The following is a 25,359-nucleotide window of genomic DNA, read 5'->3' as shown; positions in this document are numbered from 1 at the left end:
CTTTATAAAGAACAAAAATATTCATTAATTTTTTAATTTAAAAATTTTCATCTCTAAGGTGTAGCTCTAAGAGAATCATTTTGAGCTTTAATCTCAATATCTGGTTAATTTAAATATTCTTGGAAAGATGATAGTATGTGACCTCTGGACTAACAACAGCAGAAAAGTCTGGGACACATAGAGAAGTGTGGAGCATGTGGAGTAGATGAGTCAGGAGGGCTTGCTGAGCTTGTCCAAAAGAGAAGAGAAGTTTGACAGAAGAGACAAAGCAAAGGCTGTCTAAAAGTTTCCAGAAGTTGAATCCAACAAAGAAGCTGTCAAGCATCGAAGAACAAATGCCAAATTGAAAGTGATAATTATTTTCAAAGTAAGTAGCTGCAGCTAGCCAAGGCTGAGAAGCTACAGTAACTCAAGGAGAGAGCTAACAGATTAAAAATTTACGTGATATACATACAGGCACTTATACATGTACGTGCATTTGTGCAAATATTGTGTGTGTATTTTTGCATATGCCCACATGCTTGTACACAGTTTCACCAGTGATAGAAACTGCTCACCAGTGATAGAAAGGCTGGAGGGGGGAGGCTGGGCAGTGGTGCTGGGCAACACAGGTGAGAAAAAACATGACTGTGGTGGAGGGGCGAGTACCTTATTATCAGAGTTCTTTTTCCCCTCAGCACATACTGAGAATGCAGACTTGAAAGAAACTCAAGAAAATATTTTCCGCACTAGGGAAAATAAGAGCTGAAGAAACGGAAGGTATTAAGAGGCCCCAAAAGAGTTATCATTTTTACTCAACATCAATATCTGCCACGATTATAGAGAATTCCTTTCTAACTAAAAATAGTGATATCACTGCAAGTGACTGAAATTGTATAAATGAAGAACTTTCTGCCTTCACATAACACAAAGTAATCTAAAACTTATGTGAATGGAGAAACATGAAATGCTAGGTTGCTGGTCATTTCTTTCTTGTCATGAGCACTGAAACCCAGAGAGACCCTCGTGGATTACATATTCATTCCTATTTTATCATTTCCAGATGATACTATAGTTCTTGGTCTGACATATTTTTATTGGTGTGTCCTCTATTATATGCAATGATGGACCAGGCTATGTACTTGGACTAATTTAATGCTATTGTTCACTGATAGCTCTATTACATATTAACTACAACTTTATTTAATAGTTAAGAATTCCCTAAATGCTGAATTCTTGCTTTCTAACTTTAAGGACAATATCATGAAATATATTCCTCTTTTAATCCATGCTTCACATTGCATTTCCCAAAGGAAGAATCCTGCTCAAAAATGGTTCTTCGATGCCTTACAAGTTAAACTCCACTATTCTTATGGGATTGAATGCCATTGTCCTGTTGGTATTCAATGATCCGACACCTGATTTGACCTCACATATGTTCTAAAACCTAAACTTGCAGAGGAAATAATGAACATTCCAGATACAGCAGTGTTATACTCTTTGCTGGCTGGAACCAGGAAGGAGAATGCCATGTTAATCCTGTGAGTGGAAAGGCTTCTCTTTACAGAAATTCTGAGTTGGTATTTAAGCACCAATCCCTGCTTTGGTCTTTGTCTTTGTAAAGAAGGCTTTAAGAATGGAGAGTGGGAAGCTATCTCTCCATCACACACCATAAATAATATAAATTCAAGGAAATATAAAAAGTTTTAGGCAATCTGTGAGGGAATATTGTTCGATTTCATGCATACTTTAGAGCACCTGCCTCAGGAAAGTCAAAGAAGAGACAAATGGCTTCCTGAAGTGGCCAAAAGGGGTCAACTTCAATCCTGTGGCGGTCATTCTGAGACCTCCCAGCTGCAATGGCTTCACTATCGCTATGATCCAACCAAACACAGAAAGGGGCTATGGTACCGTTATTTCCAGTTAACAGTGCATTGGCACTAAAGACAGGGACACATGCTGCTACATTTAACTTATTACTTTGGGGAAATATGGATGAGTAGCTTAACTTAAAGGTTGGAGTGCTATACATGAATGGATCATTATTTTTAAAATCACATAGTTTTTGAGACTAATTCCTGCCATTCTAATGAAATAATTAAAAAAGATTATGTGAAAGTGTGTGTTGGGCTATCTTGCCCCATAGGGAGTCCTACAGGAGGCCTGCCTAACTAACCTCACATTCATTACATTACAATCAGAAAGAGCAGGAGGGCCCAAAAGCAAGACTATCTGGACTGGCCTCTTACTTGATTAATCATCTACTCCATCCTGCAGGGAAGACCCAGCCATGGGCCCGTCAGTCTTTCGACAACCCCCTCTTTTATTTTTTATTTTTTTTTACCCAAACCTGGTTATTTCTCTAGCTTCATGTTTTCTATTTTAAGCAAGTTTATATTAGTGAAGATGACAACTCATATTTGTAAACCCATTTACTTTTTGGTAAGCGAAGAAATGTTTTGTTTGTTTGTTTTCTATTTTCCCATATCCAACTATTTTCACAGAGTAACCAGCATTTTCTGGGTAAAATGTTCTCACAGGCCAATAAGATGCTATCAACAAAACGGGTCATTCTGTTGAAGTCATTTGTTTTTCAACTGGAAAAATATTTTCTTAAAAACAGATTTTTTAGTAATGCAATGTCATTTTCTTATTCTATTTCTTAGGTAATAAACACACGAATTTATTTTCATAATGTCTGGATGTGTTCCATATAACAACACATGTGTTCCAGGAAATCAGAAAACCCATAATAAAAGTAGACTCTAATAGCCCAAGAGAACAAAACATGGCCAGATTGACCTTGGCTATGAAAAGCACCCAGAATCTTTCATACATACTTCGCCTGGTAAAACATTTGGCCTGCTGTGTATTTCTCCATGAAAAAAAGAGTCAGCAAAGGTTATATTAATTTCTAAAAATGACTAGAAATTTAGGACTTGTTTTTTTTTATTTCATACAGTAGAGAAATTACTAAATTGCTATACCATGTTTTATTTTCTATACTAGTGGCCCAGTGAATGAAATTTGTGTACAGGGGAGGGGGGGTTCCTCAGCCCGGCCTGCACCCTCTCCAATCTGGGACCCCTCGAAAGATGTCCTACCACTGGTTTAAATGGATTGGGCCTAAACTGGCTGTTGGACATCCCTCTTGCAATCCGGGACTGCTGGCTCCTAACCACTCACCTGCCTGCCTGCCTGCCTGATTGCCCCTAATCACTCTGAATGCTGGCCTCCTCGCCCCCAATTGCTCCCCACCGCTGGCCTGCTTGCCCCCAAATGCCCCCCACCACCAGTCTGATCACCCCCAACTGCCCCCCTGCTGGCCTGCTAGCCCCTACTTTCCCTCCCCACTGGCCTGCTTGCCCCCACCTGCCCCCCTGCTGGCCTGCTCACACCAAACTGCCCCCCCAACCTGATCACCTCCAACTGACCCCACTGATAGCCTGTTCACCCCCAACTGCCCCCCTGCTGGCCTGCTCATGCCAAACTGCCCCTCCACCCTGCTGTCCTGATCACCTCCAACTGACCCCCACTGATGGCCTGCTTACCCCCAGTGGCGCCACCCCTCACTGCCTGATCACCTACAACTGCCCTCCCCTCTTGGCCTCTAACCACCTCTACCTCAGCCCCACCACCATGGCTTTGTCCAGAAGAACGTCTGGAAGGTCTCCTGGAAGGTCTCCCAGTCTAATTAGCATATTACCCTTTTATTAGTGTAGATAGAGTCCTGGTGAACATGTCGGGGCCTGCTGGTTTGCCCTGAATGGTGTCCCGGATCAGGGTGGGGCTTCCCTTTGGGCATGGGAAAGCCTGGGCAAGGGGCCTGTGGTGGTTTGCAGGCCAACCACGCCCCCATGGGGTGAGGGTTCCACACTAGGGAGGCGTAGCCAACCTGGGTGAGGGGCTGAGGTCTGTTTTCAAGCTGGCTACACCTCCTTCAGGGTGGGGGTCCTGCTGGGGTGCCTGGCCAGCCTGGGTGAGGGGCTGATGGCTGTTTGCATGCTGGCCACACCCCTTTCAGGGTGGGGGTCCCCACTGGGGTGCCTGGCCAGCCTGGGTGAGGGGCTGATGGCTGTTTGCATGCTGGCCACACCCCTTTCAGGGTGGGGTTCCCCACTGGGGTGCCTGGCCAACCTGGGTGAGGGGTTGATGGCTGCTTGCTGGCTGGCCAAGCCCCCCAGCGGGGACCCTCATCCTATGGGGGTGTGGCCTGCCTTGGTGAGGGGCTGAGGGCCATTTTCAGGCTGGCCACAGCCCCTTCAGGGTAGAGGTCCCCACTGAGGGGTGTGGGCAGCCTGGGTGAGGGGCTGAGGGCTGTTTGCAGGCTGGCCACAGCCCCAGGCACCCCAGGCTCCCATCCTCTCCTTGAGCAGAGGCCACAGCAGCTGGAAACAGGTATCTGGGATTTATTTATCTTCTATAATTGAAACTTTGTAGCCTTGAGCAGAACTCACAGTCAGCCAGGGCAGGCAGGAAGTTTGGCGTCCTCCATCACCAGGGGCAACCCAAGCCTCCTGTTTGCTCCAGCTCCATGGCCACTGCCATCTTGGTTGGGTTTATTTGCATACTCGCTCCCGATTGGCTGGTGGGTGTGGCTTGTGATTGTAGTGGAGGTATGGTCAATTTGCATGTTTCTCTTTATTAGCTAAGAGATATATTATATTACATTTATATCCAAGTATACATTGCATGTATATTTACATACTATTTGGGAAGTACCATTGTTCACATAAAAGCATTCAACTTTAAGACAGAGTGTTGGGACAATGATTTATGGTTTGTCTTCAAGTTCAGGTTCACAGTCAAATCCAGGCTAACAGAATATGCTTCATACTGGTTTTTTCATGGATGTCATTTGGATTTCTTTCCCTTAATTCAACAAAATTCTTTCCAACCTGATGATCAGCAGGAAACCAAGTATGAACCACTTCATAGTATAACAGGCAAGTTTCTTTCTCCCATAAGCCTTCTTGGTACTGCTTTTAATGCTATTTTCTGGTTCTTGTCCCCTCTCCCCCTTTAAATCTAATACTCCTTCTAGGAGTTAAACGGTATTATCCCATCCTTTGACAAATTGTGAGGACTTTATGACCCATGATAATAGATTTAAAACCCAAGAATATTCTATAAGCCAATAATAGGGAGTTAGGATTGACTAATAATCATTTTCAGCTTTTTATACATTCATCACTATTCATTTTAAAATTAGGTTCATGAATCACGAACTAAATCAAAATTATAAAAGTGACCCATGCATTAAAACCACATTTTAAATAATTTATCTACAATTGCTATAACTCTGACATAAAATGGATATTACTCTTTATATCGGATGCTGACTTGAATTTTATATTTTTCTTAATCATCCTAAAGTTAATGATCTCTCATTCTCACTAAAATAGAAAAAAACAAACAAACAAGATAATGACAATGGGGGTATTTCAATGTAGAGAAACTGAAAATGATGGAATATAAGCTACACATCCCAAAGTACTGCATAAGGCATATTATAGGAGAGCTGCAAACTTAAGGCTAAAATCTAGAACAGAGTTTGGCTTCTTGTAGGGAAGATGAAATATAATTTCATGAAGAAGGTGGCTTTTGTTCTGCCCTCAAAGGCAGAAAAGGCTTTTAACAAGAGGAGGTAAAGGGCAGGGTGCTCCCAGTCAGGAAGCAGTAAGACCAAAGTCATTGAGATAAGAGAATATGGGGCATAACTGAGAGAGGTAAGAGGTCCTGTTTTAAGGGATCATTTTGCAGAGACATATTGGTATGGCAGGAGTTGTACTAAAGGATAAGAAACTTATTTGGTAAGCAATTGAGAGCTTCTAAGCATTTTATTCATAACCTGTATGAATTTGTATATTTTGACTAATTTCTCTTGTATTTCCTCTCTCACCATTAGAGTATAAATAGAGAGTTTATTGTCACTGGTCAACTTTATAATTTGATCCATATTTTTGTAAGACAATTGTATGTTTAATCTGTTTCTGAAATAATTTTGTCATGTATGGAACTAGAGTAGCAATTGATTTTCTAAATTGTGAACTTTGCGGAGTCAGTCTAGATTGCTTTTGAGAAGTGGTAATTTTTCACTCTGCTTTGAGGCAGCCATTATGTTGAAAGTATATTTATCATATGAAACTTGATGCATTTTGCAATACTCTCTCCATTTGTTTGCTGCAAATAACTAGTCTTTCAAATATGAAAAATCAGTCTAAAGATAGTTTTAAATCCTAAATTCTTTTGTTTTTAAGCCTTTAAATCTGGATATATTACATATGTTATGAGATATTTGACTCAGTAACTTGTGTGGAGGATTCTTTGGTTTGGTTAAGGCACTCATTTTACTGTTAAATCGTGAAAGCATTGAGATATGTAGATCTCTCTATAGGAAATGTGAAAGAAAGGCACAATAATTTTGTTTGTTTTAATATCAGATGGACCTCAAGTTTGATTATGATTTATAAAGACAGAGAATAGCCTCACCCAGAGGTAGATAATGTGGAAATTAGATACAAAAGATTAGCTAAGGAGACTGACATATAGACATATGACTTGGGCTTGGTCTATGGTGTGCTTCCATTAAGTTCTTTTAATTTTGAGGGAGTAACATGGGACAGATAGAGATTATTTAGAGTGATGACAAGAAAGAAGATATCCCAGCTTCCAAAACAGTTATTTAAAGGCAGTGGAATTAGCCACTTTTACCCTCTGTTTTAGTCAATTTACTTGTTTCCCATTCTCTCTTTCAGATTCTCGGTTTTACATTTGATATTTAAAGCTATCCAGTATCCTTTCAATAAACTTATTTTCTGCTTGTTAGCCCAAGCCAGATTTTGTTGCTTGCATAAAAATTTATTGTGGTTATTGTGGTGAATAAGAAAGATATAGGGTTTACCTTTTCTGGAACTTACACTATAATAGGCACTAGGGGACTAATTTGGTACTTGTATATGACATATGTCAGTAAATCTGATAATTCAGTTATGCAGCCATTACAGAGATTCTGATGAGCAATAAGAAGGCCTTGAACTAGAGCATGAGTCATAAAATAAAACTGAGTTGGGGGAAAAGAAGGCAAATATCTATATGCAGCCTGAGGTTTGTAGTAAGCAAATAAAGGAGTAAAAAACAACAAACAAACAAATAAAAACCCCACACTGATTTTAAAGTGAATATTTATAAAAAAGCACTGAAAATTTAATGACATGTCCTATGGTTATGCATAGCCAAAAGGTTTCTCAGGAGTTTTTAATCAACTCATACAAAAGACACAAATATCCTCATTATAGAATACTAGAGGCCCGGTGCACAAAATTCGTGCATGGGTGTGGTCCCTAGGCCTGGCCAGCTATTGAAGCATGAGCATCTGGCATGGAAGGGCAGGTCCCAGCTGACTTCTGATCCCTGGGCACCATCTGGGCCCCCAGGCCTCCCACATGACCCCCTCCACCTGAGTCATGGCGCCCGAGTCCCCACATGGAGATGCTGTGAGCACGGCTGGACGCTGTGGGCTGGAGCACTGCATGGGCTTCTGGGCCACCCATTAGCACCACACAGAAGCCGGGCAGTCAGCGTGCTCTCTCCCAGCCGGCCTCACAGACCAGCTCCTGCATGAACCTGCAGGAAGCCTGACTGGCCCCTGTGGTCCCAGCAGCTGTGGCCGGGCTGACCCAGAAGAGGCCGCATGGGTGCTGGGTAGGCTCCTCAGGGGCATCTGGCACCTGAGCATGGGGGTTTCCCTGGCACATGAGCCCGGCATCCCAGGGGAAGGTAGCAGGGGGAGTGATAGCGAGCTCAGCGAACACCCAGCATTCTCACTGCACCTCCGTCCCTGTCACCCCCCACCTCCAGGTAGCCGGTGAGAGGTTGCAGCAGGTTCCGCGCCGCCCCCTGGTGGTCAGCACATCATAGCGAGTGGTCAAACTCCCAGTCTCCCGGTCAAACAACCGCCCGAGGGGACAATTTGCATATTAGGCTTTTATTATTTAGGATGTTTCATTTGCAATGTTCTTGATTCACAATGCTAAGTAAATGTGCACCGTTCTCTGTGTTGGACACCATTAGAGTATAGATAGAGAGTATATTGTCACTGGCCAACTTTATAATTTGGTCCCTATGCTGCAGAATATGGACAGCTTTAGTTTCCACTCAACTGTCCGTCTGGGAGGAGGTAGCACCACTGCCCTGGAGCTCATTCCTCTGGCCCTGTGTGTGCTGCAGCCTGTGGTACGACTGTGCGCATCTCTTCCCAACCCCACCTCCCGTGACGTCACACTGGTATCCTTCAATCAATCATGCTAGGAGTATTTACACCCAGAAAATAGGCAAGTGTTACAAATCAGGGCTCCATTTTTTTTTTTAAAAAAGTAAGAGCTAGATTACCAGCAAACCACTGACTATTTCTCAGAATATTCAACCATGTCTCAAGAAACTACTTTTTGATGATGCCTCTAAGTGAAATGAAATCATCTTAGAACACAGTTCTTAGAGCTGACAGAGTTTCAAATACACTTTTTATTGCTTCAAACTTTCAGGTATGCATCATTATCATAAAAGCTCATTAGATTTTGAACTCCTGAAGAACTGGTGATACAATTATATTCATATCGTCCTTCCAATCTAAATTCAGGGCAACACACAGGAGATTCTCAACAAACACTGACTCAATGAAAGGTTGGCTTACTCAAGTTTACAGACACACCAAGTATTGAGAAGTCTTCTGCATCTAACTGCAATGACATTTCTTCCTGTACATGTTGGCCCAAACTTCTAGACCTCTTTTAACTTCCTTCTCCTTCTCTTTGGACTCTGTCCCTTTCTGTGTCAATCTCTGGTTCCCTTCTGCTGTCATGATCCTTTGCAAAAAATCCAGTCCATCTATACTAATAAAAGGGTAATATGCTAATTAGAGCAGATGTCCATCCAGAAAAGCCACAGTGGCTGCAAGGCCTGGGGCTCAGGCAGCCATGGGCTCAGGCAGCAGTGAGCATCAGTGTCTGCGAGGCCCGGGGCTCAGGTAGTGGCAGCAGCAATGGGGTAATGGGGGCAGTGCCTTCCCCTGATCAGCCCAGTTGCCTCTCACAGAGGGAGGCCAGACTGTGGCCTAGGCCTGCTTGGGCCTAAGCCATCAGTAGGACATCCCCTGAGGGCTCCAGGACTGTGAGAGGGGGCAGGCCCGGCTGAGGGACCCCTCCCCAGTGCATGAGGTTTTGTGCACTGGGCCTCTAGTACAATCATAAAATGGCAGAGCTGGAAGAGACTCAAGCAATGTCTATTTCATTTCCTCAATCACAAACCATGGTTTAAAGAGTTAAACATGATTTTCTTAAAATTATATGAGTATTTAGTGGCACAGTCATGATTTAGACTCATGTCTTCAAAAGTTTAGTCTAGTTGTCATCTTTGTAGCACTCAAAATAGTCACAGAATCTGTTGGACAAGTCACTAATATCCTCTTTCTCTCTCTAAACTGGGGTTTGAGAAGAAGCCTGGAAGGAGAGTCCATTGATGGTAGTAAAGAGAGGTACCATATGAATTCAGTTGGCAATAACTTTTCTTTATTCATCTATCCATTTAACATATGTATTTGTTTATTCACAGCACATTTATTGAATATCTACTATAAAACAGGAACACTTCTGGGCTGTGGGATACATCATTGAAGATAATATAAATGATGATGATGATGATGATGATTGATGATGAAAACAGACAAATATCTCAACCTCTAAATAATTTGCACTCAAGAGAATACAACTGTCCTGGAAATGTTCCAGAGTAACACTTCTGTTAAAGTTCAGGGATGTGAAAAGAGAAAGAGAATCTCTATTCAAGAATGAAGTTTTCCTTTAATAGTTATAATATAAATAAGGAGAACTTGTGGCTGCCTGTCCCCCTTGAATTTCTAGTGAATATTATTCTTTACTTTGTTTGTCACCTTGTTAGTTGCTATCATTTTATATTTACCATGTTAAGATTAAATCTAAAAAAGGTGCCCTACAATAATATTTCTTTTCTTTGGAATTTGCATTCCTCCTTGAAAATCTATTTTCTTTAGATTAAACACATAACAGCAAATTTGTTATTTACTGTGTATTATGTAATGGAGCATCAGACTCAGCACTTTTCAACTAGGAATGTTTTTCAGTGTAAGATGATATGTCTTAAGAATTATTGTTAGATTTTTCCAAATGATTATTTAATAGCCTGAAATAGTTCATGAAATTCTTTTAGACAAAACACATTTCCTAAATCTTGAAAATAATCATTTCATGGATAAGGAAAATCAGGTCAGACGTGCAGTAAGGGGTTTAATGAAGGTTTGAACCTAGTTCTTGATGACAAAGTAGATCTCAATATTGCCACTTGTGTTAGTTTTCTAGAGCTGCTATAACAAAGTACCACAGGCTGGGTGTTTAAAGCAGCAGAAATTTATTCTCTCACAGTTCTGAAGGCCAGAGTCTGAATTCAAGGTGTTGGCACAGTTGTGTTCTCTCTGTTGGCTCTCTACGAGAACCCAGTCCACTACTTTCTCTTTGCTTTCTGTTTTGCTGGCAATCCTTGTCATTCCTGGACTCATAGAAGTATCCGTTCAATCTCTGCCTCTTTCACCACATGCTATTCTCCCTGTTGCCTTGTCCCTTCTCCTCTACTCATGGGGATGCCAGTCATGTTGTATTAAGGCCAACCCTGCTCCAGTACAATCTCATCTTTTCTTACATCTTAATCATATTTGCAAAGACCTTATTTCCAAATAAGGTCACACTCTAAGGTTCCATGAAGGACATGGATCCTGAGGCCACACTATTCAACCCAGGACATCAGTAGACTCCAGTGCTGAGATAATCTGCTTCCTACTTATCACCCTCCTCCAATTGTGGGTACTGGTATCTGCCATATTTATTAGACTCCTGACCAAATTCTATAGAAATATATCATATCTTTAAGCACCCTATAATTTCACTGCCATTGTTGTTTCAAATACTTTAAAACATCTTATATGTCCTATCAGCTCTGCAAAATGTTTCTTCATCCTGGGAAAAAAAAATTGTGATCCTCTTTGTTTCAAATTATAGGAGAAAACAGAACACATCTCCTACCCTTGGACACTCACATGGCTAAAGAAAACAGACTCTGTGAAAATAAATACATTTCTCTGCTGACTCAGAATTGCTGGAGATGTTTTATTGCATGGAGAATGCCTCCATTTAGAAAATGTCCTGGGAAACTGAAAGTAATTAAAGGGAGAATGGAAAAGTAATAATGCAGAAAGCAAAGATTCTTCAGGGTGGTGGAGGGGCTACTGTTATAGGACCACCTTCTAAATGGAAAGAAAACTACATGTAACTTGTGGTGACAAATGCTGTATATTCCTTTATTTATGGGAGAGTGTATATTTTTGAGTGGAAAGAGGAGGGTAGATAAAACTTCAAAAAACCTAGTATGAGGTTGAAAGGAAGTTGAGAGCTATTTTTAATCTTTGGATGTTAATTTGAACATGAGAAAAAAAGCTGGTATGCTAAATGTAAAAATCTGGATGTCATATTAGAAGATCTGAAAAAATAATCTAAGTTAATTTAGCTACTTTAGTTCATTTGAATCTAGATGGAATCTAAGGAAAACTGGAAAAAGCACCAGTTTTGATAGTAGAGATGGTTTCACCTTCTCTGAGGGCTGAATGAAGAACACACATAAGTGAATACAGGAAAAAAATCTATTTAAATTTCTTTCTCTTCCTTTGTTTAATAAACACTTATAGTAGCAGATCCTGTACTATCAGAATTTTTTGCATCCTTTTACAACTATATTTTACAGGAAAACTGTGTCCCATTCTGGGCATTTTCATTCAACAAAAAAAGAAAATTTGTGCAAGCATATTATCAAAATTTGATCAATTTGAATTTTATATGAAAATAATGCTTCCTTTATCCAGCATTACTAGGAAATGAAGTTTTCCTGGCTAAGTACTAACACTGAAAGATCATTTATTTTTAATCCTCACCTGAGGACATGCTTTTATTGATTTTAGAAAGAGAGGAAGGGAGAGAGAGGGAAACATCAATACATGGATCAGTTGCCCCATCTTCCAAGGGATCTGTGAGAAGCCATGCCTGTCTGTGCCCTTAGTAATAGGCCACTGGCCTTGGACTCAACTGTGGATCCTGAGGCACACACTTGTTTGTGCCCCTGGGAAGCAGGACTGTCAATATTAGTCCTGGCTGTGGACCCTGACGCTATCCTGTGACTCAGTTCCAACCCTGCTCTGCTGTGGTCCAGGGGCAATCGTGCTCACACAGAGTCTGGCAGGAGACATGCCTATCTGTGCCCCTGGTAACAGGCCAACTGACCTAAACCTAACTATGGTTCCAGAGGCAGACTTGGGACCTGTCTTGAGTCCTGCTATACCATGGTGAGAAGGCAGACCTGCCCACCCAAGGACCAGGCAAGAGCCGTACCCACCCGCTTGCCCAGTAACAGACCTGTTGCTCCTGGACCAGCCAGCGGATCTAGAAGCAGCCCTGGGACCCAGCTACAGCCCTGCTCTATGATAGTCACAGAGGTAGTCCTGCATGCCCAAGGATACAGTGGGAGCCACCCATGTGTACATCTCCGGTAACAGGTCTGCCATCTGCAGGCTTGATCACAGACCCAGAAGAGATCCCATGACCTGGCTCCAGTTCCACTGAACTGTGGTCCTGGAGGCAGTCTCATCCTGGGGGTCCAGCAGGAGCTGTGCACTCCCATATCCCTGGCAACAGGCCTGCCAACCCTGTTCCCATCTGTGCACTAGTAACAGCCATGTGATTCATCTCCCCACTAAATTGTGTTCTAAATGTCCTAGTTCCTGTGTTAGACTCTGAAGATGAAATAGACAAGCTCCTGTTGGTCTTGAGGAGCTCAAAATTAGTGGGAAACTGTGTGTGTGTGTGTGTGTGTGTGTGTGTTCACGCGCGCGTGCGTGTGTGAGACAAGAGCCAAAAGTGAAAGAAAAGAAACTGAAGATATAGAATGTAGGACAGAGAAGACTTTTATGGGAGAACTTCAGAACAGAAATGACCAAGAAGAGAGGTTTACTCTTGGAAAAATTGAGGTGTTTTTTTTCCTGAGACAAATGGTGACAAAAAAAAAAAATTGGTTGTAGATATGGGTATATTTGGAGATGAAAAGATAAAATTAAAGGTATTTTTTATAAAATGACTTTATAGTCTACTAGAGGCCCAGTGCACAAGATTCGTGCACTTGGGGTGGGGGGGTCCCTCAGTCCAGCCTGTGCCCTCTTGGAGTTCGAGACCCCTCAGGGGATGTATGACTGATGGCTTAGGCCCTGTGGGGAGCGGGACTAAGCCGTCAATTAAACACCTTAGCACTGCTGCAGAGCGGGAAAGACTTCCGCCACCTCCATTGAGCTTGCCAGCTATGAGCCTGACTTCTGGTTGATCAGCACTCCCCCTGTGGGAGCACACTGACCACCAGGGGGCAGCTCCTGCGTTGAGCGTCTGCCCCCGAGTGGTTAGTGAGTGTCATAGCAACCGGTTGTACCACCTTTTGGTCAATTTGCATATTAGCCTTTTATTATATAGGATTCAGAGTTTATAAAAACATTGACAGAATGAAGAAAGTCCAAGGGAGAAATTGGAGGATTTGAGAATTGCTGTAGAAAAACAGTGCCAGGAATAGGAAACACGTGTATCTGGGATCCTTGAAGGCCCAGCTAAGGGTCCAAAATTTCTAGTTGCCCCAGTGAGCATGAGCATCAGCAGTTTGGAAAACACAAATGGCCATAGCAATTCAATTTTAAAGATTAATAAAGTCATTATGAATAAACATGAGCTGGATACTTGTATCTATTCTATAGGGATGGTCTGATAAATACTTACAATGTGCTTACCAGAGTTCCTGGCACATAATTAGGACCCATATTTATGTTAAAATGAAAAAATCCTATATAATAGAAGGGTAATATGCAAATTGACAGAATGGCAGAACGACCTGTTGCTATGACACACACTGACCACCAGGGGGCAGACACTCAACACAGGAGCTGCCTCCAGCCCGCAGGTCTCGATCTCCCAATTGCAGGCCCCAATCACCTTATCAGGGCCGGCCTCTCGGTCCCTTCCCTGGCCAGCAGGCTCTGATCACCTGATGGGGAACAGGGAACTAGGGGTTGGTTGCGGCAGATGTGGGTGGCATCAGGCTAAGGCCCCTGCGCTGCTGGTCACCCCACACACAGAGGGCAACTGACATCAGGGGATGGGGGATGGCAAATGGGTGGGAACGGCCAACCTCTTGGTCCCTCCCCACAGCTGGCAGGCTCTAATCACTGGATGGCGAATGGGGAGCCGGGGGTGGGTGGCAGCGGGGGCCAGGGCTGGCTGCTGGCAGCAGGGGCAGATGGCCCTGATCACAGGCCAGGCCTAGGGACTGTACCCGTGCACAAATTTTGTGTGCCGGGCCTCTAGTAGGACATAATAGAATGCAAAGTGCTAATTTAGAATGGAATTGTGGTGTTAGATAATTACATCTGGGATTATTAGGAAAAAGCATAAAGAGGGTGTTTTATAAAAAGCACATAAAGCATTGAGAATCTAGAATGTTTTTCTTATTATTTATGTTGGCAAACTGGTTTAGGAGGAGTAATCAAGAAGTAGAGAACATAAAAATTAGATGAAAATTTCAACCTGCATTTTCAGAGCATGTTATATGGCCCAGAAAGTAACTATGAGATTTGGTTAAAGAGGAAAAATATTTATGAAGGTGACTAGCACTGAAGGTCAGTGTTTTACACAAGCTCAATCACCTGGAAGTTAGATTGTCCAGAATTTAAAACCCAAGAAAAATCATAAAGAAGATAAGAACCCAGATGTGTGACTAGAAGAATAAAATTTTGGAAGAGCATCAAGTAAGAGAAAGACAGTGACCCTAATGTCAAGCATTAAAATTTTTAAGACTGAGTTTAAAAGAGAATAAATTGCCACTTACGGAAAACATCTTAAGTAGGGGAAGGTCAGATTTTCGTTAAGGGGATTTTTTTTTTAAAGGAGTAATTGTCAGGACTTTTGTTTTCTTTACGCAATAGAATAAGAATTCTAGATTGTAGAGTAGAAACAGGAGAGTGGAAAAAGCCTATGGAAAGGGAAACATTGACATGGATGGAAAAGACAGTCTGGAATATGATAGGTGACCAGAATGATCTTTACCTTGTGCAGTTACTACAAACCCATGAAAGAAAGTAGACTATAAAGCTATATTAATGAAACCAAATTTCTGCCATGCTTTCAAAAGAAAGTTAGTCAAAGTTATTTTGTTGTCCAGATGACATGAAAATTCCATAGTGAAGTGCCATGGGCAGAAAAATCTTTACCTCCTGCAAGACAGACTGCTCTTTCTTCAATATATGACTAAGATGGAACCTGGAAAGAAACGCTATTCCTCAGAATTCCCAATTCTTCTGTATTTAGATATTAAAAACAATGCATGTATATCCCATCTTCTGAAGGAATCACTTACCTCCAAATACACATTCTGGGGTAAAGGAGATGTCATCAAGGGCAATAAAGATGTGTTCATTACCACTCAAATCAGCTTCAAATGCCACCTTAAATGGACTGTTCCTGGAGAGATGTACATATCCGTACATCCAACCGGTTCTTTTATTGCCAATCACTGACCACACCAGGATATTTAGTCCAGATTCCTCAACGGTATATACCTATGGGTGGGGGAAAAACAGAGAAAAAGCAACTCGTTACTTTTTGGATATTAGAAATATATATACTTGGGTATCTTTTCCCCAAGGCAGTAGAATCTTCTCAATGTGCATAGAAACCACTTTGACTTGCTTTTGCTTGTTTCCATGGTGTTTACGAAAGAAGGAAGCCTGGAGAGTACTCTAACCTGACTTGATGTTTCAGGTTGTTCAGATGTAGGCACTAGATTTATTTCTGTGTAATGTACCCTGTCAGGTGCTACAGATTAAAATAGGATTAGTCCTTCCCTTTCATGGGCATTGTGATAAACCCATCATCTCAGAACTGTGGCCTGGTGGTTCAAAGGGCAAACTTGGAAGCAGACTGCCTGCACGTGATTCCTGATTCTGCTCTCCCTGGGCATCAAGCTCTTAATGGAAGAGTGGAGTCTGGCAGTGTGACGGCTCAGGACCTTGACTGAAACATTTCCTATATGTACATACTGTGGTTATAAGGTGAGCACGATATGTTACATTTTCTTTTGTTAATTAAATCTTTGTTTTGTCATATTAATTTCTGTGTGTCAAATTGGACATGGTAAAAACTCTAACATTTTTAAGCATCTAAAAAGCTGGAGGTGCTATACAACTAGAATCTTTCATTGCTAAGGAGAAATCCATGTCTAACAAAGGTTGTATCACTGGAGAAAAAGGAAACCCTCACAGTAAGTGACTATGAGAGTTTTCAAGTAATTTCAGAAAATGAATGCCAGAAAATATTTAATATTTTGACAGAAAATCTTTCTGAATTAATTAACGTCAATATTCAGGATGTTCTAAAGGCCAAGGGCTAATAAAGTTCAGGATTCAACAAAGAAGAAATGAAATAGAAATACAGTTAGGTTTGAAACCAATTCCTGTACCAAGTTCTAATCATTTTAAAACAAAACCTGTCACTTATAGCTCTCTTTACCAAAAAGTCTGTGCTTAAACAACAAAAAATGTAAAGCTCCAAAGATATTTTTCTGTATTTTCTTTTTTTGCTGAATTTAATAGTGATCAGTTCCCTAGGTGATTAGTAATGTACTTGAGCAATCACTAATGCTAGTCTTGCTTTTATAGAAAACCAAGACCCAGAGAAAACACATGGATAGTAATTGTCTTGCATTGCAATAGTCTTGCTTGTGCAATGACATTCCCCTCTATCAAGTAATCTTACTTTCTCACTTTTTTCTTAGTGTCAAAATTTATCGTATAAAAATCTATCGAAAACGTATACTAACACAAGAAGATGATAAGACCATTCATCCTGCTACGTAAGATATTATATTGGCATTCTAGAAATACTACCAAAAATTGTCAAATATTCCAGACCTGGAAATCAAGCATGTTGTCAATGTTTACCACTATAAAAAATTTGAAGTCAAGCCAGAAACTCAACTGTTAATGGACGTTAAACAAAAGAGTAAAAATACATCGGGAGGGGGGGGCGGTAAACTATAGAAAAATAGAAAGCTTGCACAGTTGAAACCTGAAAAGTGAGAATTTAACACCAACATTTTGAAAAAGCAGATATTGCTTAAGCAAAAATCACGTTTTATATTGATTTTTCAATAAATTAAATATTCTAAGTCTCAACATGAAAGGAATTTGTGTCAATTAACTATTTCCAGTCTCACACATAAGAAAACATTCATCCCAAAGTGTCTTCAGCTCCAGGATTTGGTGGATACTTAGTTGTCACATTTATGCAAATTTCCCCCACTCCCCTTTTTTAAAACGTAAAAATAAAAAACTAAAAATGTATGAAGCTTTCAGTTCAACTTGATAACCAGACTGCTTTATAAAATTATACTAAATTGTTCTTGTTTTTAACATAAATTCTGGGTTATTTCACAAAGATTTAAAAAGAAATAGCTTTATTTTATAACTATTTACCTGGGAAAATCAGTTCAAAAAACCAATTAAATGAAAATATAACCCAAAACTTTGTTTTCCCCACAGAAATTCTAGCATATATATGTATTTTAGTTATTAATGTATCTGTTTTATTTACACTTCATTGTATTTTCTGCTTTCAGTCTTTTAAATCCTCAGTCAATCCTGGATGCTCTTGCCAAATTCCTTTTTCTTTCATTGTCCTTTTACTCTACTTCTCAAAAATTCACCATGACATCCCTGATTGCTCCCTTCCCCCCTCTCCGACCCCCCCCTCAACACATACACCATCATGAACATTATGTTTCCAATAGATGCCAACCTATCTTATCTCATTATTTCACCCTAGTATAGTCCAAATAAGTTCTGGTCAACTTCATTAACTAACTTCATTGCAATGAAACTCTTTAACAAGTTCCTGGGATGTTTCAATATTAACACCTATAGTAATAAAAGTGTAATATGCTAATTAGGCCGGACAGCTGAACGACCTTGTGGACGTCTTTCCAGACGAAGCCACGGCAGTGGGGCCGAGGCAGAGGCGGCGGCGAGCGGGGGGGCCAAGGTAGAGGCCATTAGGGGCGATCAGGCAGGCAGGCAAGTGATTAGGAGCCAGTGATCCTGGATTGCGAGAGGGTGCAGGCTGGGCTGATGGACCCCCCACCCCAGTGCATAAATTTCAAGCACCGGGCCTCTAGTGTATTTATAATACCACCAATGCATTCAATTGAACAATTGTATGTGATGTCAAGTAATTCTGCAGCCATTATGGCCAATGGAAAAATGAGGGAGATCATTTGGGGACTCCATATAATATTGGTCAATGAGAAACACACTGAGGCTAACATTACATGTTTCTTGTCTTCCAATAGAAATAAAATTCATTCCTTCTTAGTAGTTCCTCTGTGTGTGTGTGTGTGTGTGTGTGTGTGATAACTCTCAGGAATTTTTTTTAAAAAATTAAAAAAAAAACTTTTAACATCTATTTGAAAAAGCAAATTGGCTAATATCCTTGAAAATTAATTATAATTTTATTCATTTCTAATTTTATATTTTATCATACACATTTTACTGGAAAGACACTTCATCTTGCAACAAAAAATTATTTGAAGTAATTTTCTAATAATCAACTGCTGGAAGAATAATTTGACTACTTCTGCTTTGAAATTTTGGTTGACTAAATACTCATTACTACAGTAATAGTCAATATTACATATTGTAAAATAATCATTTATCATGACTTTTTAATAAAAACAATATGGATTCAAAGAACATATAAAAGAGATATTATAATAAAGTTTATATATGTTAATATATAAAGATTATATTATATTGCAAAGATGACATACACAAAGTAACTGCTTATACTTTAGGTCAAGAAAAAATTGGAAAAAAACTTGCAATTCAAAACATGGATAGAGTAAAATGTAACTTCAATACATATTACCCAATTAAATTTATGTTAAATTTTTGAGGAAGCAACTCCTCGGCACTTGAATAAACATATCTTTGAATTAAAATATTCAATAACAGATAACAGAAAATATGAGTGGTAATGATTAAATTCAGAAAATTATGGATATCAGAGACTAGTTATTTCAACAATATCCATGTGTCTAAATTATCCAGGTAAAAATTGCAATAACTTTATTAGTAGTTTTTCTTGAAGTTCCACTCTTCCTTCCTGTCTCCTTAGGTAAGACAGGAAGGCTAGAAGATACTGAAATTGCTTATTTCCCTTCCCCCACCGGGAAAGCTATCAGAGGCTGGGATGGGTATTTTTCTTTCTCCAATTTGTTAAGCTCTGTTAAACTCCAGTAAATCAAGCTCTCTTTAAATAGTTTGGCTTGAGGGCAGGTCTGGCCAAGAAGATTAGAATGCTGGGTGTATTTCAAAATGGTTTCTTTTCCCCTTTTCCTACCAAATGGTTGCAGAGACTTTTCTTTGTTTTTCAGTGTGAGAACCTTGTAAGGCTGTTAGAGGAAAAACTCAGCAGCATTCATATAATTCCCAAAATTGTCTGAATACCGTTCACAAAAGTATGGTATTCCTCCCAGAATGTTTAACTTTCAAACTTGTCCACAGTGAGCCTCCAGCAATTCCTTAATTAGAGCTCAGGTGTTCTTACCCCAACACTGGGTAAGCAGCCCAGGCCCGGGCCCTGCCTTAGAGCTGTGACTGGGCTTTAGATCCAGCTCTGTCCCGGGAACCAGGGGGATAAAGAAGGGTGGCAGAAGCCTCACTTCTTTTGGGTGTCCTTTCCTGACTTTCTCCTGACCTTCCTAGGACCTTTGGCTGGGGGGTTGGGGGATGGTTGGTCTCGAGGTGGGGGAACAGAGGGCCAAGGCTCTTGGAGGCTCCCGGGATGGTGTGGCGCTAGCTGCAGCACTGAGGGGAATCTGGTCGGGCACCAGGCACCTGCGTGGGGCACATCTCAGCAGGACTCCTCCTTCCAGGACAGTTATCCCCCCCGCCACCACTCCCCTGCCTGCCACACCAATATGGTAGGATTTATTCAATTCCAAGTATGATTGTAGCTATAGGAATTTCTGGGAAAGATAAAACTATGTATTCAGCATAAAAGATCAGTGATTGCAAGCGATGTGGAGGTGGTAGAGAGGAATGAATGGGTAGAGCTCAGGGGGATATTTCAGGGCAGTGATGCTATTCTGTATGATCATCTGGATGTGTCATACATTTGTGAAAACCCATGGAATGTACAACAGAAAGGGTGAACCCAAAGGTAAACTAGAATGTAATGAATAATAAAGCATTAACATTGGCTCATCAATTGTAACAAATGTACCACAATAACGCATGATGTTAATAATAGTGGGAACGGGGTAGGAAATGCAAGGGAGTATATGGGAATTGTCTGAATGCTGCTGAGGTTTTCCTGTCAATCTGTAGCAGCTAATGAGAAAGTCAGTTAATTAAAAAGCAAGCAAAAATATACAAGTACAGAGCTGGTATGGAATTTTCCTTTTTTGCTTTGATTCACTCAATTGCCTAATTAGTTGGAAAATCACAAATATCCATTTTAATGTCAGTTAAAACGATTACTCAAATGGTCACTTGGTTCTCTAAACACATTGACTCATTCTTTCTTCCCTTCCCTCTCTCCATCACACTTTCTAATTTCAGATATTTTAATAAGTCTGGTGGTACATCATCTCTACTTTTACTAATGGAACTGCTCTCCCCAGCTCCCTCTCCTGAGACCTAGCAACTGTGCCTGATCAGAGGCAAGAATGATCAAAGTACCAAGTACATTACGGTATCAAAGGAGGTACGAAAGAACTCAGTTCACAATAACAATTTTCTAGAACTGGGCCCCAAAGAACAGTTAATGAGAACATCCTTACAATGCTACAAAGCTTTCTTCAAGATTTCTCTCCCTGCCCCTTTCCTCTATGTTTTGTTACTCTCTCCCTTCGTGTGTGTAGCCACAAGTCTCCCTTGCCAGTCCTCCTAAACACCAGGGACACTCTAGACTTGAAGCTTTGCACTATTTCTTCTCGCTGTCTGAAATGTTCTCCCTCCCGCAGCTCATATTTGCCTGACTCACTCCCTCACCTCCTTCAAGTGTTTGCTCCAAGTTTACATTTTTACTGCGGCCCACTCTGATCGTGGTTTTGAAAATGAGCCCAGACCCAGCTCCAACAATCCTATTATTCTGCTTTACTGTGTTACACAGTTTTTAAAAATAATTTTATTGAATGTATTGTGGTGATATTGATTAATAAAATTATATAGTTTCAAATATATAATTCTAATGCATCATCTGTATACTGTATTGTGCTTTCACTACCCTAAGTCAAGTCTCCTGTCATCATTTATACCTCCGTTACCCTCTGCTACCACCCCACTCCCCACTTTCCCTCTGGTAGTCACCATGCTGTTGATTGTGCCTATGAGTTTTTGGCTTTTTTTAAAATCTTAACCCTTCACATTTTTCACCCAGCCTGCCAACATCCCTCCCCTCTGACAGCCATGGTGTGCTTTCTGTATCTATGAGTCTGTTTCTATTTTGTTTGTTTATTTTGTTAATTAGATTCCACATCTAAATGGAATCATATGGTATTTGTCTTTCTCTGACTGGCTTACTTCACTTAGCATAATATGCTCCAGATCTATCCATGTTGTCACAAAAGGTAAGATTTCCTTCTTTTTTATGGTTGAATAGTAGTCTATTGTGTAGATGTACCACAGCTTTTTTATCCACTCATCTACTGATGGGCACTTAGGCTGCTTCCAAATCTTGGCTATTGTAAATAACACTGCCATAAACACAGGAGTGCATCTAGTCTTTTGAATTCATGTTTGGGTTTCTTTGAATATATTAATAGAATATTAATAAAAGTGGAATTGCTGGATCATAAGGAAGTTCCATTTTTTTTTATTTTTTGAGGAAACTCTTTATGTTTTCTATAGTGGCTGCACCAATCTGTATTTCTCCCATCAATGCATGAAGATTCCCTTTTCTCCACATCCTCACCAACACTTGTTTTTGATTTATTGAGGCTAGCCATTCTGATAGACATGAGGTGATATCTCATTGTGGTTTTAATTTGCATTTTCTGATGATTAATGATGTTGAACATCTTTTCATATGTCTATTGGCCATCTGTATGTCCTCTTTGGAGAAGTGTCTATTCACGTCCTCTGCCCATTTTTTTAATGAGGTTGTCTGTTTTTTTGATGTTGAGTTGTGTAAGTTCTTTATGCGTTTTGGATATTAAGCTCTTATCAGATGTATCACTGGTGAATATATTCTCCCATTCAGTGGCTTGTCTTTTCATTTTGTTGATGGTTTCCTTTGCTGTGCAAAACCTTTTTAGGTTGATGTAGTCCTATTTATTTATTTTGTCTTGTTTCCCATGTTACATGACTTTAAAACAACTACCCATCTTACTTATGTATCACATTTGCTGCTTGCTGTGTTCTTCCTCCATTATCATGTAAATTCTATGTGGGCAGAGAGGGTGTTTGTTTCATTTAATTATGTATCCTTAATGCTTAGAATACGGCTGGGGTACATAATAGATGCTCAGTAAACATTTGATAAATAATGAAAGAATGGAAATGTTAAAATTTTAAGAACGTCAGTGTTTTCAAAGGATCTCGGAGCCTCCTAGTGAAAAGCTTTTAGAGAACAAGAGGAGGTAATTGACTCACTGGTCAGTAATGGGAGCAGAGGTAGGAGCTCACATATCTCACTGTGCAATTTCCATCTCAGCACATTTATCATTTTATTTGAAAAAGCAATGTACGTACTTACAAAACTCGTAATCATTTGGGAGCTTCAGTAAGAGCTAGTAATGCTCTAATCCCTGTGTTTAGAAATAGTTACTTGTTCACACTAAAACATCACCTCAACTACTGTTCTTAGTGCAGAGGTCACTGTGTTATAACTAAGCTATATGTCTTGCAATAAGAAATTCACCATAGGTAAGTATGGGCATGGGTAAATTTTCTATATATCTGACACACATTCAGATATATGTGTTATATATGCATACAAACATATAATTTTACATATATATGTATAAGCTTAGAACAATCAGAATATGAAGATCAATTTACATTTAAGCTCTATCTTTAAAGGTTGAAGAAATAGATCACTCTTTTTTCCTTTCTTATTTGAGATGGAAAATAAAAAATACCAGTTTGCTCTCTAATATCCCAAAGTAAATTACAATGAGTTCATTCACATGAAATCCATGTCCAAGTTATAAAAGACTATCCAAAGTTGGTTGGTGATTAAATGTGGTATAAGGAGGCATTTCCATCACAACTTTCCTTCAGTGTTTAATCTACCTAGCAATAAGAAGGCTGAACTTAAACTGGGGCTAGGACCCAGATTCTAATCCTGGTTCTGCCAATACTAACTGGATGTCTTAGTCTAAATTACAGTATCTAATCTGTTTAAACCTTGATTTCTCCTCTATTGAGTGGAAGATATTAATACCTGATAGGTATGTTATTAGGTTTAAATAAATATCCATAATGCATATAAAGTTAATGCCAACACTAAGTACACATCCTTATTATTATTCATGTGCTTGCTATTACATATCATTTCTTATCTATTTTTTAAAAGGAGTTTATATAGTAGGATAAATTATGTTAATGAGGAGCTGACACTATTGTGGGATTAAAAAATAATTTCAGGGTTGTTTTGTTTGTTTTTTTGTGTGTGTTTTTTTTGTATGTGTGTGTGTGTGTGTGTGTAGGTGTGTATGTTTCAAAAGCATTGTTAGAGTCCTTTTAATAAGGGGAATGAGACCAGAGAGCCTTAGGAATTTTCAGTTTCCGGTCATTAGTAACTCAGAAAGCTAGTCTGGGACAAAGGTTTCCCTGCATTCCGGCCAATTGCCCCTCCTGAACATCACTCGTGCTGCAGTCAACAGCAGTGGCTGAGTCAGAGGAAAAAGACTGAGAAAACTATGTCTACTATGCATGTGGAAGTGGAAGCGGCAGATCTGTGCTTAGCTCTACAACATTAACCTCACGTTCTTTGAAAGAGCCAGACTATTTAGAAGTAATCAGAAATAAAGCATCAGCCAAATGACTCACTAGCAGAATGACCTGTGTAGCATTCAGCTTGATACTTACAAATGTGTGTGTTTTTCTCCAGCTAATAATATCCCTGTGCAGACCACCTTCAAAGTGCCCTCAAAACACCTTCCCTCAAAAAGAGGAAAAATTAGACAGCAAAACAGCAAATAGAAAAAAAATGGAATAGTGGGTTAATTTACTTTAGTTTTAGAATTTTCTGCAAAATTGTAAATATTTGAAAAAATGGTTTGTGATTCTGATGGCAAAATGAAAACACATGCTTACTTATACTCCTCAAGAATATTCCACTGCAAAAACAGGAAAGATACAGAAGTAAATCCACTGATGCACTGGAAAATCAAGAACATAGCTACCAACATACAAAAACAAGAACTTTCTGAAAGTTTTAGACTGAATGGAAACTGATGAAAATATGTAAGTAAAACCGAGAAACTTGTAAACACCTACAAGTGAAGAAAAGACCAACCAAGAAATGACTGTTTCCAGCAGAATTATGGAGTAACTCAGAAAGGTGGAGAGCATAAAGGAGCTGTGCATGTGTCACTGGCTAGTAATTCATCTCTGTAAAAAGTCAGGTCAATCTCCGTGTGAGGAGTTGCTGATCTAGCATCCATGCCTGGAACACACAGCGTGAGTAAATACTGCTCCTGTGGGAGATCTGACACGTGAGTTTCCATGAGTGGGCACTGGGACCAGAGGAATGAGGAGGCGTCCCCTGTGACTGCCAGGCAGTACTCATTCCTCCCTCAACAAATAAACAAGCTGCCATTACATCACGATTTCAAGCCCACTAGAAATTAAGCTCATCCTTTACACCAGAGCAACAGAGAACCAGAGAGCTTGATTCAGAATAAGTATGCACTTTCAGAGGAATGAAACTCCTTACTTGGTTGAAGGCAATGAAATATATATATAATTATTTAATGTAGACTTATCCAAAGATAGCAATACAAGACCAATAGTAAGTAACCAAACAAGTGAGGAAAATTCTGAGACATTAAATTGAACAGAATACTATTAGAATACCTTGAGGAAGATCGCTAATAAAATAAATGGGCGATAAATAAAGAATAAGTAATTCCCTTGAGAGATTTGGGTACGCAATATATCAGTAGAATAGAAGAGGATAATAAGAAAAAGAAGCATTGAGAGTTTTGGAAATT

The 25,359-nt window shown here is 40.0% G+C and overlaps 1 protein-coding gene across 1 annotated transcript in view; it reads right to left on the bottom strand.

Moving 5' to 3' along the window:
• The window catches only part of MALRD1 (MAM and LDL receptor class A domain containing 1), a 629,377-nt gene that overhangs the window by 147,805 nt on the left and 456,213 nt on the right, over positions 1 to 25,359 (bottom strand). Inside the window, exon 34 of the mRNA XM_059660668.1 lies at positions 15,499 to 15,700. Within this exon, the coding sequence (XP_059516651.1) occupies positions 15,499 to 15,700 (202 nt within the window). The remainder of the gene's footprint in view (positions 1 to 15,498; positions 15,701 to 25,359) is intronic.

Source organism: Myotis daubentonii, chromosome 1 (assembly GCF_963259705.1).
Source record: "Myotis daubentonii chromosome 1, mMyoDau2.1, whole genome shotgun sequence".
NCBI lineage: Eukaryota > Metazoa > Chordata > Mammalia > Chiroptera > Vespertilionidae > Myotis > Myotis daubentonii.
This window is presented reverse-complemented; position numbering and strand designations above follow the sequence as displayed.